Below are 16,260 nucleotides of genomic sequence, written 5' to 3'. Positions count from 1 at the left end.
TTATTAACTATTTATTATACGACACAGTTAAATTCCTCTGCAATAATTTATCCATTTGAAACTCTAAGAGTGTAACCTTATGGGTTACAGTTAAATTAACATGTTTTACTGTGTATCTAAGGCTATTACCCTTATCCATTCATTCAAATACACTGTAATACAGAATTATCTTTGCATATTACCGGCTGTCTAGTCTCACGTACCCAGACTTTCGGTGATCTGGTCCCATTATAATTCTGTTTAGGGTAGAGGAGGGTGCTATTCTGAAATAATAAAATAAATGCCGTAGGGGAAGGCCGGCCCTCCTAATAAGGGCGGACGCATTCAGTTGGTGTGGTAAAGGCGTACAGTGGGCGTAATTTTGTCACCAGTAATTTTGTCATCCAGAGCAGACGATTGATAGGCAGAGATAGGCAAATATACCGATGGTCTGGCAGCTACTCTGGCTATGTGAGACTACTGAACGTCATGCGACCAAAGTACATGAAGCTCTGTAGAAAGTAACATGTACAATGTTTTTTAAACACTTAACGATCGTTGGTGGTTGTGTTGTTGTCAGAACTGTAGGTGCAGCAGTAGTTGAATCTGTAATGATATGTAGGACTGGTACGTGAGGACTGGTACGTATGTAATAAGAATAAGGTCTATATCTGTGAGTATAAAGAAGAGGGCAAGACATGATGTACATACTCAGCTTGATATGAACGACGTGTGACAAATCTAAAAAGAGGAGCAGAAAACACTCATGGCAAAACTTTGGCATAATTCTAACTGTTGAACCTGTGTTCTGTCACTAAAGAAATTAATCAGACTCACAAAATAATACGTTCTCAAAAGAACAATATTGATAAATGTGTCTTTTTCGGCTACTTGTTTTACGTCTCCTATTTCGGAACACTCAAATTGTATACACGTGTTGTATTGTCACGACTATGGTCGTGTTTGGTTATGATTAATTATGAGTGTTATGATTTATGAGTGTTATTTTGGATTATAAATATATATATATGTTTATTGCTAATGTTATATATATATTTATATGGTGGTATTGTTATAGTATATATATATGTATGTGGAATTATCTTAGGCCTAGATGTCTTCTAATATATATATATATATCTATACCTGCGCAGCAGTTGTTATGAACCTGTATTAGACTAACTCTCCTCCCATGCAGAGTATACTAATGGGTCTTCAGACAGACTGATTGTCATCAGCTGTGTTGTCTGGGTACTCCCGTTGGCCATGACCATGGAGGCCTGATCATCCTCCCTGATTGGCTGACGGTCACGTGAGGGAGCTAACGGCCGTGGCTCTCACACTATATAGCACATTCATTCCCAGACAGGCACTGGGGAAACACTGACTTTCAAGGTCTTTCCCCCATCCGTCGTATCACTGTCGTTTCCAACTGTTTTGCCTTATTTGTGAAGTTGAACCTTTTGTTTAGTTAGGTTACCTCCCTTCGGAAAGGAGTAACTTTAGTTTTGTTTTGAGATTCCGTTTGATTGTATTTATTTGAGTTAAGAGCCATTATTTTGTAAACTATTGTTGATTATTATAATTTATTCATAATACTTTTGAATAAATTCTTGTATTAAGACCTTGGTTTCATTTCTCCTCCATATATTACATTACCTTTACCCCTAGACATATGGTTTTGTAACATATTTGGGAGCCCGTCCGTTTCAAAAAACAAATTAAGGATTCAGTTGTTCAGTTGGTTATGTTTTTTGTTTTGCTATTATTGCTTTTGGTGGTAGACGGATTGGGGTGTGTTAATGGTGAGTACGTTGCTCGCACCAGTTTGAGTAGGAGAGTTTGTTGCGGTGTTATGGCCTCTGATGACGAGAGTGCTAGAACGGGTGTCTTGTCGCTTGAGGAGCTACAAAATTGCTCATATTGGGAATTGTACGGTATTGCCAAACAATTTAACATTCCTTTACCGCACGGTACCAAAAAGAAAGAGGCGATTTTCGCGGCTGTCTCACGGCAGTTGCTTTCACAGGGAGTCATTACGATGGCTTCAGAGAGTGAGGTCGGGGACCTATCACTCAGTACCACAGAACCGAATACCAGTGGGGCCGAGTCTGACACTACGGGTGTGTTAGGGCAGGACGAGGATCCCACGGGGGAACCGTCTGCTCAGGTCCCACACAATGACCCACAGGGCACTGGGGGGAGTCCTCAGGACATAGGGGGGGTTCTGCGCCTCCGGGCACTTGAGCTGGAGATAGCGCAAACTACGCTGCGGAGCGAGGAGTGCAAACTAGAGCATCAGAGACGTGAGCTCGAGCTGGCACACCTGCGAGGCCAGGCCTACCCCGACGAGGCGCCCACAGGGGCGCCCGCCTCCCAGCGCCAGCGGCAACAGGAGGATATGTCATCCCATGGTTCCAGAGGAGGGGCAGCGTTCGATATAAGCAAACAAATCGCATTGGTACCTGCGTTCAAGGAGGGTGAGTTGGATAACTACTTTTGTGCTTTTGAACGAATTGCTGGTGCTGTTAAGTGGCCCAAGGAATTCTGGAGTTTGCTACTCCAATGTAAGTTGACTGGTAGAGCACAGGATATCTGTAGCGCACTCACGGTGGAAGAGAGCCTATGTTATGATGTCGTAAAGGCGGCTATCCTTAGCGGTTTCGAAATGGTGCCTGAACATTATAGGCAAAAATATAGGGCCGCTCAAAAGTCCTCTACTCAAACGTTTGTGGAATTTGGCCGTGAAAAAGCCACATTGTTTAAGAAATGGTGCAACGCGAGCAACGTACACACTTTTGAGCAGCTTACTGAGCTGATATTGATGGAAGATTTCAAATCATGTATCCCAGATCGTATTGTTGTCTATCTTGAGGAACAAAAAGTGAACTCAATTGCTAAAGCCTCGGTGAGGGCAGATGAGTATGATCTGACGCACCGGTCGGGTGTCTCTCCGGTGCGCGGTGGGCCGAGCCTGTTTGACAAACAGAAAAAGCAGCACAAACTGTCACAGCCAAAAAGTCCGCCGAGGGGCGCAAGTGCAGCGCCTGACAGTCGTGCTTGCTTTTACTGTCATGAAGTGGGCCATTTGGTTTCCCGTTGCCCTAAAGTACAACAGAAGCAACAGAAAGAGAATGGAAATGGGAATGGGTATTCAAAGAAACCAAAGGGTGTGGCGTTTGTGCATATTATTCCTCTGTCTGCTGCCGAGACAGCTATGGCTGTCCGGGGGGAGGTAGAAGAGTGTTTTGATCCGTTCATTTTGCAGGGCTCAGTCTCTCTGTCTGATAAGGAAAATGAGCGCGTTCCCATCACAATTTTGCGTGATACGGGCGCCTCACAGTCTCTTATCTTACGGAGTGTACTGCCCTTTGCGGAGAATACCTTTTGTGGTTCTGATGCATTGGTTTTGGGCGTGGACATGAGATCCTCTCGCGCACCGTTGCATATGATCCATTTAAGCTCTCCACTTGTTTCTGGCCTTGTGCAGATCGGGTTACGTGAAAGTTTTCCCATTGAAGGGGTGGGGATGATTCTTGGCAACGACTTAGCTGGGGAAAAAGTGTTTGCGTCGCTAGAAGTGGTTGAAAAGCCTGTGGCTGACTTAGCTATGCCTGTGCGGGGAGACCCACCCACTGTGTTTCCGGCTTGTGCTGTGACTCGCGCACAGTCGAAAAAGTTTGATGACGAGGCTACGTTGTGTGACACATTTTTGTGTGCCGAGCGACCAGTGGCTGGTCCTCCACCTAAACAGCGTAAGCAGGCTAGGAAGAGCTTGCTGCCTACTAAAAGTGATTTTGGATTCGATAGGGAAACATTTGCGCATGCGCAGAAGCACGATCGCTCTCTCTCTGTGTGCTGGGAGGTCGTCACCAAAGTGGGTGATGCTGCCGTACCGAGCGCATATAGCGTAGAGGATGGCATTCTTGTGCGTAGATGGTTTCCAGCGGCTATCGGTGACTTGGAATGGAATGTTGTGCGTCAGATTGTTGTACCTCAGGGTTTCCGTTCCCAGATTCTCAATCTGGCTCACGACAACATTTCTGGCCACCTGGGCATTCGTAAAACTTATGACCGCATCCTACGCTATTTCTTCTGGCCGGGTTTGAATGCGTCTGTTACTGACTTCTGCCGCACTTGTCACGTGTGTCAAATGACGGGGAAGCCAAACCAGACTATTCCACCTGCGCCGTTGAAACCAATCCCTGCTGTGGGTGAACCATTTGAGCACATCATGATTGACTGTGTCGGCCCATTGCCGACCACAAAGTCTGGTCACAAATACATTCTTACCGTAATGTGTAGTGCAACGCGCTACCCAGAAGCGTTTCCATTACGCACACTAAAAGTGAGACCAGTTATTAAAGCGCTTTCTAGCTTTTTCTCTACTTTTGGATTTTGCCGGTACATTCAAAGTGACCAGGGCTCAAATTTTATGTCAAAATTATTTGCTCAAGTTGTTTCCATCCTTGGTATTGAACACAGACACTCTAGCGCTTATCATCCTGAGTCCCAGGGCGCGCTCGAGCGGTTTCACCAGATGTTGAAAGCGATGATGAAGAAATACTGTCATGAAACGGGTAAAGCCTGGGACGAGGGCTTGCCTTATCTTATGCTGGCAGTAAGAGAGAGTGTACAGGAGTCGCTGGGGTTTAGCCCAGCAGAGCTAGTGTTTGGCCACACGGTGCGCGGGACGCTGCGAGCGTTTCGAGAGGGCTTATTAGCCAACGCAAACTCACCTGTGACTAATGTATTGGATTTTGTTGCGGGGTTTCGCGAGCGATTGCACAAGGCCAGACAAATGGCTAGCAGCTTTCTGAGTAAAGCTCAAGGTAAGATGAAGGCATGGTTTGACAGGAAGGCTGTGCATAGAGTGTTTGCTGTGGGTCAAAAAGTGTTGGTGCTGCTCCCACTGCAAAGCTCAGCCTTCCAGGCCAAATTCAGTGGTCCTTATTTGATTGACAAAAAAATAAGTGAAACGGATTATGTGGTTCTGACGCCCGATCGTCGCAAAAAGACGAGGGTTTGTCATGTGAATATGCTCAAGCCGTATCTGGCTCGCACCGAGTCAGATACTCCAGTTATTCCCGCAGTTGTCGCTTCGCTTTCTGCAGCAGCGCCGTCACTCTATTCCCCTGAGAGTGATGGGCTGCGTGTTAAAGGTTCGTCTGGGTCACGTCTACAGAACTCTGAAATATTGAATGATTTACCGGGGTATTTAAAACATTTGGGTCCCCAGGCACAAGCAGACATTATTGCTTTGATGGAAAATAATGTGAATCTGTTTTCAGATAACCCATCACGCACATCAGCCCTTTCTCACGATGTAATTGTACAGAAAGATTGCCCTCCTATTAAGCAACATGCTTATCGGGTTAATCCAACCAAGTGTGCTTTACTACGGAAAGAAGTTGAATACCTGTTAGAGAACGGGCTGGCTGTTCATAGCAGCAGTGCGTGGTCTAGCCCTTGCTTGCTTGTGCCCAAGGCTGACGGGAGCCAGCGGTTTTGTACCGATTTTCGTAAGGTTAACAATATTACGCAGGCTGACAGCTATCCGCTCCCGAGGATGCTGGATTGTGTGGATCGAGTGGGATCTGCTAAATTTGTAACTAAATTAGATTTGCTAAAGGGTTATTGGCAAGTGGCTTTGACACCCCGGGCATCAGAGATCAGTGCATTCGTGACACCGGACGGTTTGTATCAATATACAGTGATGCCATTTGGCTTAAGAAATGCGCCAGCGACATTTCAAAGATTAATGAATTCGGTATTAAGAGGCGTGGACAACTGCGAGACTTATTTGGACGATGTTGTAGCTTACAATGATACTTGGCTTGAGCATATACACACTTTGGGACAGATCTTTAAGCGGTTAGGAGAGGCTAACCTGACATTAAATTTGTCAAAATGTGAATTTGGTTGTGCGACCGTAACGTATCTTGGGAAACAGGTTGGTCAGGGCCAGGTGCGTGCTATTAATGCAAAAATCCAAGCTATTCTCGAGTATCCTGTGCCAAGGACTAGGCGTGAGCTCCGCCGGTTTTTGGGCATGGCGGGTTATTATCGGGGGTTTTGCAAAAATTTTGCTGCCGTCACTGCGCCGCTGACTACGCTGACAAGCATCAAAAGGGTGTTTATCTGGTCGCCTGCCTGTCAGTTAGCGTTTGAATCGTGCAAGGCTCTCCTCTGCAGCACTCCAGTCCTTGCTGCGCCCGACTTCACCAAGCCGTTCAAGTTGGAGGTGGATGCCAGCGCGTGTGGGGCCGGTGCTGTTCTACTCCAGGAGGATCTACAGACTATCGATCATCCCATCTGCTACTATTCAAAGAAATTTAATTCGGCGCAGGGTAACTATAGTACCGTTGAGAAGGAAGCTCTCTTCGTATATGTCGGCTCAAGCCCATTACCTATTGTTGTATATACTGACCATAATCCCCTTGTGTTCCTAAGGCAAATGCAAAATTCAAATCAAAGATTGATGAGATGGTCATTGATGCTGCAGGACTTTGAAGTGGAAATTCGTCACAAGAAGGGGACGGATAATGTCCTCGCGGATGCCCTCTCCCGGGTTTAAGGTGCTCTCTTCCTTGAGAAGAAGTTATTTGGGGATATAACTTCTTTTCGGGAAGGGGGGTGTCACGACTATGGTCGTGTTTGGTTATGATTAATTATGAGTGTTATGATTTATGAGTGTTATTTTGGATTATAAATATATATATATGTTTATTGCTAATGTTATATATATATTTATATGGTGGTATTGTTATAGTATATATATATGTATGTGGAATTATCTTAGGCCTAGATGTCTTCTAATATATATATATATATCTATACCTGCGCAGCAGTTGTTATGAACCTGTATTAGACTAACTCTCCTCCCATGCAGAGTATACTAATGGGTCTTCAGACAGACTGATTGTCATCAGCTGTGTTGTCTGGGTACTCCCGTTGGCCATGACCATGGAGGCCTGATCATCCTCCCTGATTGGCTGACGGTCACGTGAGGGAGCTAACGGCCGTGGCTCTCACACTATATAGCACATTCATTCCCAGACAGGCACTGGGGAAACACTGACTTTCAAGGTCTTTCCCCCATCCGTCGTATCACTGTCGTTTCCAACTGTTTTGCCTTATTTGTGAAGTTGAACCTTTTGTTTAGTTAGGTTACCTCCCTTCGGAAAGGAGTAACTTTAGTTTTGTTTTGAGATTCCGTTTGATTGTATTTATTTGAGTTAAGAGCCATTATTTTGTAAACTATTGTTGATTATTATAATTTATTCATAATACTTTTGAATAAATTCTTGTATTAAGACCTTGGTTTCATTTCTCCTCCATATATTACATTACCTTTACCCCTAGACATATGGTTTTGTAACATGTATACAATTTGTTCCAAAGGACACTTGTCACACTTACCGATGGGCTGAATGCGCCGTCCATCGCCTCATGAAACAGTGAGATTATGACATTCAATATACAAGTATATGATTGGTAGATTTTTGGTAGATTTGTAGATATGTAGAAAAAGTTGTGTCGATGGGTTTGTTGACAGCTAGTCTTACCTGAGCCAAAAAGCAGTAGACACACGCACACATTCTAAAAACGTTTGTTGGTGCCACCATCGTTAGCATTTAAAATGGCTAAACTCTGAATAGAGTGCTCTGTATCCACTATATCATACTGTCTGAAGTAGAGTCAAACAGAGTTGCAAGCCCACATGGGGAATTAATCAAACTACAGGAAATAACATTTACTCAGTTAAAAATGGTCACTAGAGGAACAAACTGGAGAACACCTCTCACGTACCCGGCCTCCATATCCAAACACACAGTCAGGAGCGCACACGCGCGCAGCGCACGCACGCACGCACGCACGCACGTACGCGCACACACACACACACACACACACACACACACACACACGCACACAGAGTTTGGAAATTATTCTAGCATCCATCCAATTAAGTTGTTTCTTTAAAATGTATCCATTACTTCAATATGAGTTAGTATTAACTTACCCGTTTTTGCTGAGGTAGTTGTTGTTGCTGCTGTTGTCTTCTGTGTCGTTGGTGTCATTGTAGTTGCTGCCGTCGTTGTTGTCTTCTGTGTTGTTGCTGCTGTTGTCTTCTGTGTCGTTGGTGTCATTGTAGTTGCTGCCGTCGTTGTTGTCTTCTGTGTTGTTCTCATGGTGGTGGTGTTGGCTGTAGTATTTTGTTGTGTTGTAGCAGTAGTAGTTGGGTCTGAGGATACATAATGCTGTTATTGTACTGTGAACGTAATGTATAAAAGTGCAAAACATGTTTCTATTTGAAAAAATTCAGTTGGTGTGTTTCAGATTAAAATGTTGGTGTTTTGGAGAATTGTTGTGCTGTTGTATTGTGGTAGAAAAATTATTAGTTATGTATCAGGTGATGATGTTGAGCAAACTAACACTGTGGGAGCCAACTCAAGGCACAGTTAGGAGAGGGAAGGAGGCACACTATCGCCCGCCAAAATGCAGTAAAGCAATATTTCTAACAGAAATATCAGAACTTTTATCTATCTGCTCCACTAACTATGACAGAACTCTTATCTCAGGTGATCTTAATCTGCACCTGGATGATGCTACAGATGCTGTGGCTATGGGTTTCTTAGAGTTATTGCACTCCTTTGAGTTTATCCAACATGTTGTTGGGCCTACACATAAACATGGGCACACTCTGGACCTGGTGATTTCTAGAGGGATGAACATCACTGTGGAAAGGACTATTGAAAGGCCTGAGCTATCAGACCACTATTTGCTGTGTTTTAATATGACTGTCTCTGATCTAGAGAAAAACATCACTGAATATACCATAACAAAGCGTTTTTTTAGCTCTTCTGCAGCCGACGAGTTCTCTCGTCATCTGGGCCCCCCCCCCTGCCCGATACTCCCCCAGTAAATGATATGGTTCAATTTTGTAATCTTAAACTAGAGTCAGCTCTTGATATAGTGGCTCCTTTGAAAACAAAAAAGAAACATAACACCAGAGTGATGCCCTGGTTAAATGAGCATACACGCTCACTGAAGCAAGAATGTCGTAGAGCTGAGCGAGCTTGGAGAAAAAATAAACTCACCACCCACCTAGAGATTCTTAAAAAGTCAACAGTCGCCTATAACAAAGCCTTGCGTCTAGCAAGGCAGGCATATTTTTCTGGCATTATTAACGAGAACAAGAAAAATGCCAGAGTCCTATTCTCTACCATTGATCGACTTTTAAACCCCCCCCCAGTCCTACAAGCAGTCATTCCCGGCCTCTAAAGCTAAGTGTAATGAGTTTGCATGCTTTTTTGATAACAAAATCTTTAACATTAGAGCTGGTATTATGAATGGTGCTGCTGCTAGCGCAAACCTTCAAACAGCAGCTAATGGTCCCAGGGTAGATCTCTCCAGGGGGAGCCTATTATCGTTTTGCGCAATTGATGAAGACGAACTCCGCAAAACCATATCACAGATGACATCTTCCTCCTGTTCATTGGATACAATTCCCACCACCTTTCTCAAAGAGGTCTTAGACAGTGTGATTGGAGATATCCTAAAAATTGTAAACAGCTCTCTACAATCAGGCGTCTTCCCAGACTCACTGAAGACTGCCGTAGTTAGGCCCCTACTCAAGAAACACAATCTTGATCCCTCTGTTTTGGGTAACTATCGACCCATTTCAAATCTACCCTTTCTGGGCAAGGTTTTAGAAAAATGCATCTCTCATCAATTGGATGTATTTCTACAGAACAATAATGTGCACAACAAATTCCAATCTGGCTTTAGGAAAAATCACAGCACAGAAACAGCACTTGTAAAAGTAATGAATGATCTTAGGGTGTCTGCTGACAAGAAACATGTATCCGTTCTCTTACTTCTAGATTTAACGGCTGCATTTGACACGATTGATCATTCAATTTTAATACAGCGTCTGGAGCACTGGATAGGCCTGTCTGGTACGGCCCTGTCCTGGTTCTCCTCCTACCTATCAAACAGAAGTTACTTTGTCAATCTAGCCGAGTTTGACTCAGACAAACACAACATCAGTTCTGGTGTTCCACAGGTCTCGATTCTTGGTCCTCTGCTGTTCTCCTTGTACATTCTGCCATTGGGCGAACTCATTACCAATCACGGAGTCAATTTTCATTTCTATGCTGATGATACCCAACTATATCTTTCTGTGGCCCCAGATGATCCCTGTGCTTTAGACCCGCTGTTGACCTGTCTGTCTAGCATCAAATGTTGGATGAGTGAGAACTTTCTCAAGCTAAATGAGGATAAGACAGAAGTTCTCATAATCGGTTCTAGCGAGCAGAAAGAATCAATAATAAGCAGACTTGGCAACCTGACTGTAGAAAGTAACAGTACAGTAAAGAACCATGGGGGTTATTATTGATTCTGAATTGAATTTTAATTCACACATTAATCATGTTACCAAGATTGCCTTTTTTCACCTTAGAAATATTGCACGAATCAGAGCCTATTTGTCCTTGGACGATGCAAAAACGCTAATCCACGCCTTTGTTTTTTCTCGGCCTGACTACTGCAATGCACTCTTTTCAGGACTGCCTAAGAAAACGACTGACAGATTACAACTTGTCCAAAATGCAGCAGCTAGAGTTTTAACTAGAACTAAGATGAGAGAACATATTACTCCAGTTTTGGCATCACTGCACTGGCTTCCGGTTGTTTTTAGGATTGATATTACAATTATTTTACTTGTCTATAAAGCTCTAAATGGTCTCGCACCTCCGTACCTCCGTGACTGCCTACCTAGATATGTCCCTAACCGCCCCCTCAGGTCCTCCAATGCTGGCCTACTTGAAGTGCCTAAAAGAATGTGCACAAAAAGATATGGTGAGGCAGCTTTTTGCTTCTACGGCCCAACAGCCTGGAATAAACTTCCATTCGAGCTCAGACACGCACTCTCTGTAGACATTTTTTAATCTCAACTCAAGACTCACCTCTTCACTCTTGCTTTTAGTTGAGTTTTACTATGCACGTTCCTACCCTGCCCTGACTGATTGCTGCATGTGGTGTTTTTATTTGTTTTTATTTATTTTATGTTCTTATATTCAATTTTGTTCTTTGCCATTGTTCTATCATTTTAACTACTTGTGTTTTATTATATTATATTTTTGTGTCCTGCCCTGTGAAGCACTTTGAGCTGCATTTATGTATGAAAGGTGCTATACAAATAAAGTTTATTATTATTATTATTATTATTAATTACTATGTAGACACACTGCAGTGTGACAGCGCAGCTAGCAACACTGGAGAGCTCCGGACCCTGATGCTCGAAGGTATGGAGTTGAGGACAGCAATCCAGGAGTCCAGAGTTTGTGTCGACCAGTTTGCACTCTCACATCACATTGCAAAGTTTTACTTAGGGTGGGATGCTTCAGCTTTTATGATCTCATAACGAAGAATTACAGGCACGTTGGGCAGATTCCAAAGTACTCATACTTGGTCATGTAAAAGTGGCATCAGTGTACACCTAAAATGGTATGTGTCACAACTAATATTTGGGGGCTGAGCCCAGGTACAAGGGCCCCACGATCCACTATGTTTCACTTCTGCATTAAGAAAGGATATTATATATATAATTATATAATTATAATTATTTACATTATTAAAATGACATGCTGGTCACACATGTTGTTGGTATGGTCCAAACATAATATTCAACCAAATTCCTAGTTAGTTACTTAGGCCTACAGGTTACCGAAGTTGGTGTTGTAATGACAGTGGTGTTCGGTTGTGTTGTTGATCATGGTGTTGATGTTGTTGTTGGTGATGACGGTGGTGTTGTTGCTGTTGTTGTTCTTATGGTGGTGGTGGTGGTGTTGGCTGTAGTATTGTGTTGTGTTGTAGCAGTAGTTGTTGAGTCTAAGGATACATAATGCTGTTATTGTACTGTGAACGTATTGCATGAAAGTGCTTTAAAACGTGTTTTCCCCCCAAACTGAAAATATTCAGTTGGTGTGTTTCAGCTTTATCAGACTTTTTGGTGTTTTTGGAGAATGTTTGTGGTGTTGTGTTGGGGCAGAGGAGAATTTTGAATTATGTTTGTTTTCCATGTACTGAAAAGTAACTGTTCAGTTGACATTAATACGGCAAAGTCTATTAGTTATGTACAGTATCAGGTGATAATAGCGAGCAAACTGACACTGTAAGAGCCACCCCAAGGCACAGCTAGGAGAGGGAAGGAGGCGCACTATTTTGAAATGATTGGATTATAATTAGTAATAAAGGGGCATTCCACTCATTTTCAACATGTTACTATGTCATTAATATACCTTAGAGCTGTTGTGTGGGATATATATATTTTTTTTAAGTCCCCCCCATTCTGTGTTTCCTAGTACTGGAGGTCTGAAAAAATCATTAACATATGGTGAATCACGATGTTTTCTTTTTTTTTAATATATTTTTTATCCCACGATTTTGTAACCCATTTTTCACCCCTGTGTCAATCATCTAATGTGATCCTGGGCTCTACACACCCTCCACCAACCTAGTCCCCATATATGGGGGACAAGGGGAGAGCAACGGACTTTAACTGATGCTTCCTTCTTGCCTGAGTGTCCAAGTTGCTCCTTTACACCTGACAGGGGGAGTTTCCCTGGTTGGACGTAGCGCGTGGAAGGAACACGTTATTCCAACCAGTTCCTTTCCCCTCCATCAGGCGCCCCGGCTGGCCAGGGGGAGGAAGTTTAGTGACCAGGATTACTGCATGTTTTTTGTGAGGGTACCTACCCTATAACCTGACGCTGCCAGATCCAAGAAGCTTGCTACACAAATTTGTTTCACAGCTTATTGGGATCTGGGATCGTGGAAGCAAATCGATGACGGGCTGCTCCTTTTTTTCTTGGTAGATGATTGGATGGGACCGTCTGTCTATCACCGTGTGGGCGTGCAAACACAACCAATCATATTGACGTGTCTATATAGCTTCACATCCGGTTTCGCACATATCCCGCCCTTAGCTCACGCTGATTGGTTCGAACCACGGAGCGGTTCGGTGTTAGCTCAACTCCCTGAGAGATCCCAGATGGTTGCTGTGTTGGGGAACCCTTCAAGTACCAATTTCCAATTCCCCAGCCTCTCTACGAGTACTCCATCTCTGCTAGCCCCCACAATCAGTCATTGGGAGGGTGAAGAAAGCATCTGTTTATTTGCAGTGTTTGTGAATATCAGTGGCTGACAGCAAATCAATTTGGGGGGTGGGGGCAAGCCGTTTTCTAGAAAAGCAATTACCGGTATACCACGGAAAAGGAAGGTCTAGAAACATTTCTAATAATGAATTTATATATTAAGTGTCTCATGTCGTATTTTAAGTTAAATACTAAACAAACTTACAACCCAAACAACAACAAACAAAGTTGATGCGATGGCTGTAGTGTTCTGCTGTGTTGTAGCAGTAGTTGATGTGATGGCTGTAGTGTTCTGCTGTGTTGTAGCAGTAGTTGATGCGATGGCTGTAGTGTTCTGCTGTGTTGTAGCAGTAGTTGATGTGATGGCTGTAGTGTTCTGCTGTGTTGTAGCAGTAGTTGATGCGATGGCTGTAGTGTTCTGCTGTGTTGTAGCAGTAGTTGATGTGATGGCTGTAGTGTTCTGCTGTGTTGTAGCAGTAGTTGATGCGATGGCTGTAGTGTTCTGCTGTGTTGTAGCAGTAGTTGTTGAATCTAGAATGATAAAATCATAATTCAGTTATTCCTGATGGGCGAAAATATTCAGATCAAGCAGACTACCGGTAATTAAGTCTGTTTCAAAGTTTAACACATGCCATATACTGTATATACTTGCCAGTTACTGAAGTTGCTGGTGTTGGTAGGACTGTAGTGTTCGGTTCAGTAGTTTCTGTAACGATATATTTGATATACATTTGTACTGACAAGTGATCGCTATCAAACTCTGGCCTGATGATGAGAAAGGTTAAGAGAGGAGTATGCCTCTTAGTAGAGCTTTGTACCCTACTGCCACGGATCCCAAAGTCGGTTCCGCGACTAAATGTAAGGTTGTAGCTTATTGCTTATCGCGAGGATTGGGGGTACTGGAAAAATGTCTCCCTCCCAAGGGGTATTTGGGCCAAAAAGGTTTGGGAACCCCTGCTCTACTGGGTGCTCCTTTTGAATAAGTATAAACTAATGAGTTTGTTGGAAACTTTTGCAGACAGATTAGTACTGTAAATAGTTTAGAGATTTTAAATACTGTTCTCTCTCTGTACCTGCAATGAGGTAGTGAGGAATGCTGCGATTCCCAGCACACGAGTCAGCATATGGTGTCACTGTGATGGTGAAGTTCTGGCCACAGTGCATGTTGGGTATGTGACAGCTGGTACTGTTGGAGGAGCAGTCATGTATGTGTCCATCCTGACCGACTGCTGTCACAATGGCTACGTTTACATGAAGGGTGATCATTCCGAATAAATACTTCCGATTCCCGAATAAAATACATCCGATGTAATGTTTTTTGCCGCGAGTTTACATGGGAAATGGTCATTCCGAATGAGTGTTTATATGGAGAAGTGATAGAAGCATAGACTGTAAAAAATATGGACAAAGCGTTCGCCGGGTCTAACATGAACGTAAAATGAAGCCTGTAATAATATGCTAATTCCTGATGTAAGTCGCCAACTTTCTAGATCCGTTTGGTACCAGCTGGCCATTGGCTGGCTCCGTTTGGTTCCAGCTGGCCATTGGCTGCCCAGACAACGAGGCGGGACTTCCCCCCTTCTTCTCCGTTGGTTTTTATTTTGACTCGAGTGGGAGGAGTAGACTCTTGAGTGGGAGGGGAATCCCGATCATAGACGGTAACGGTAGCCACGCCCCTCAGAACATACGCGACTTTATGGTCATTATTTTAATTAATGGGACCATAATTTTCCAAAAAGAATATTATGACATTAGAAATGAGACTTTAAACTAGTGACTGGAAGAAGAAAGTATTCATGACCATGTTTATTAAGGTAATACAGTCTAGGTGAAGTTGGGCCAAAATACATGGGCCTCTATGGAGCTATGGGGCTTTTTGGGTCCAGTCCAGCGCCACAACAGGCCATTATATGAACTACCGATTTCAAATGAGGCTTCACGAAATATCTGGCTGACTGCCCCCCTGGATAGAAGACATGATACATGTTAATTCACGTGAAACTACGCCATCTGTTGGACACATAAAATATAGGCAGTTCATTCATTGTGACTTTCAGACGAAAGACGACACTTTGAAATCCCATCATTTCATTCCGCAGTAGTTTTGAGGCTGCTGCTTGGATAAGGACGGACATACAATGTTTACCGTCTTTTTTTCCCCACCTGCTGCGGCTCCCCTTCTCCGCTGGGAAGGTGATCATCTCGTTTTTATGTGTAGCCTACTTTATTATCTACAGCACGGCCAGGGCACGCAACACACTGATTATTATTGTATCGGGTCGCTCGTTATTTTTGAGAGAGAGAGAGAGAGTGTGTGAGAGAGAGACCGTTGAACACACACACACACACAAAATGCACGAAATAACGCGCTCTATGTGCAAACTCCTCGGCGCGCCTTGGATATGAGGAAATGGAAATGAGCATGCTCAGAAAGACCAGAATTAATTTACATCCGAAGCAGTGTATACATGAGTCCAATTTTCTTTCAATCACATTGAACATCGGAGTAATCCGGCCAGTGACATCGGAATGGTTTTTAGATCGCATCGAGCGTTTTGATTCGGATGTAAGTTTTTGTAGGTGTTTACATAACAACGTTTAATAGGATTGAACTTCTATTCGGAATGAAAAGGGGATTTAACTGCTCATGTAAACGTAGCCACTGTAAGATGTGGCACTGGAGCTTTCTACCCAGGTCACATTGGCTGAGTTGGGACACACCAGACTGGCACTAACACTCACTGGGGCACACGGGGCTGGGAAGAGAAATAGGTGCGAGGGGAGTGTTGTTATTGAGGAGAAAATCTTCACATTAAGAAAATACTGTATAAGAAGGAAGGATCAAACACTTAAGTAACTGAATTTCTCTTTCCTTATTCTTCCAATGTAACATAAACAAATTCACTCATGAAATAAGTCATACCAAACTATTTGATTCTATTCATTCCACATAAATCTTTCTGAAGTGAACATGATTAGATCCAAGAGATCAAAAACAGCATTACATTGTCTTTTGTCTTTGGTGTGCATACATACAGTATGTTCTCCATGTCTTACCTGAGCTGAATGTCAGGGTCTGACTCGGGTCACTGGAGCAGTTTCCATTAATAGCCTTTACATC

At 43.4% G+C, this 16,260-nt stretch overlaps 2 protein-coding genes across 2 annotated transcripts in view; both read right to left on the bottom strand.

Annotated features, from left to right (window-relative positions):
• LOC310876871 (adhesion G-protein coupled receptor F1-like) overlaps nucleotides 1-16,260 on the bottom strand; it is a gene marked incomplete at its 3' end in the record, with an annotated part of 284,448 nt that overhangs the window by 225,923 nt on the left and 42,265 nt on the right. The window lies entirely within an intron of this gene.
• LOC310876362 (uncharacterized protein) lies at nucleotides 528-14,344 on the bottom strand (the record flags this gene model as incomplete). The annotated part of the gene is made up of 7 exons (XM_083789889.1): nucleotides 528-585; nucleotides 8,003-8,224; nucleotides 11,704-11,874; nucleotides 12,155-12,180; nucleotides 13,364-13,670; nucleotides 14,213-14,235; nucleotides 14,327-14,344. 7 exons carry the CDS (start codon nucleotides 14,342-14,344, stop codon nucleotides 528-530), a joined length of 825 nt encoding a protein of 274 aa, XP_083646015.1.

The sequence above is a fragment of the Protomyctophum parallelum genome, assembly GCF_964188405.1.
Source record: "Protomyctophum parallelum genome assembly, chromosome: 19".
NCBI classification, from domain to species: domain Eukaryota; kingdom Metazoa; phylum Chordata; class Actinopteri; order Myctophiformes; family Myctophidae; genus Protomyctophum; species Protomyctophum parallelum.
Note: the sequence above shows the minus strand (reverse complement) of the source record. Positions and strands in the feature narration are given on the sequence as shown.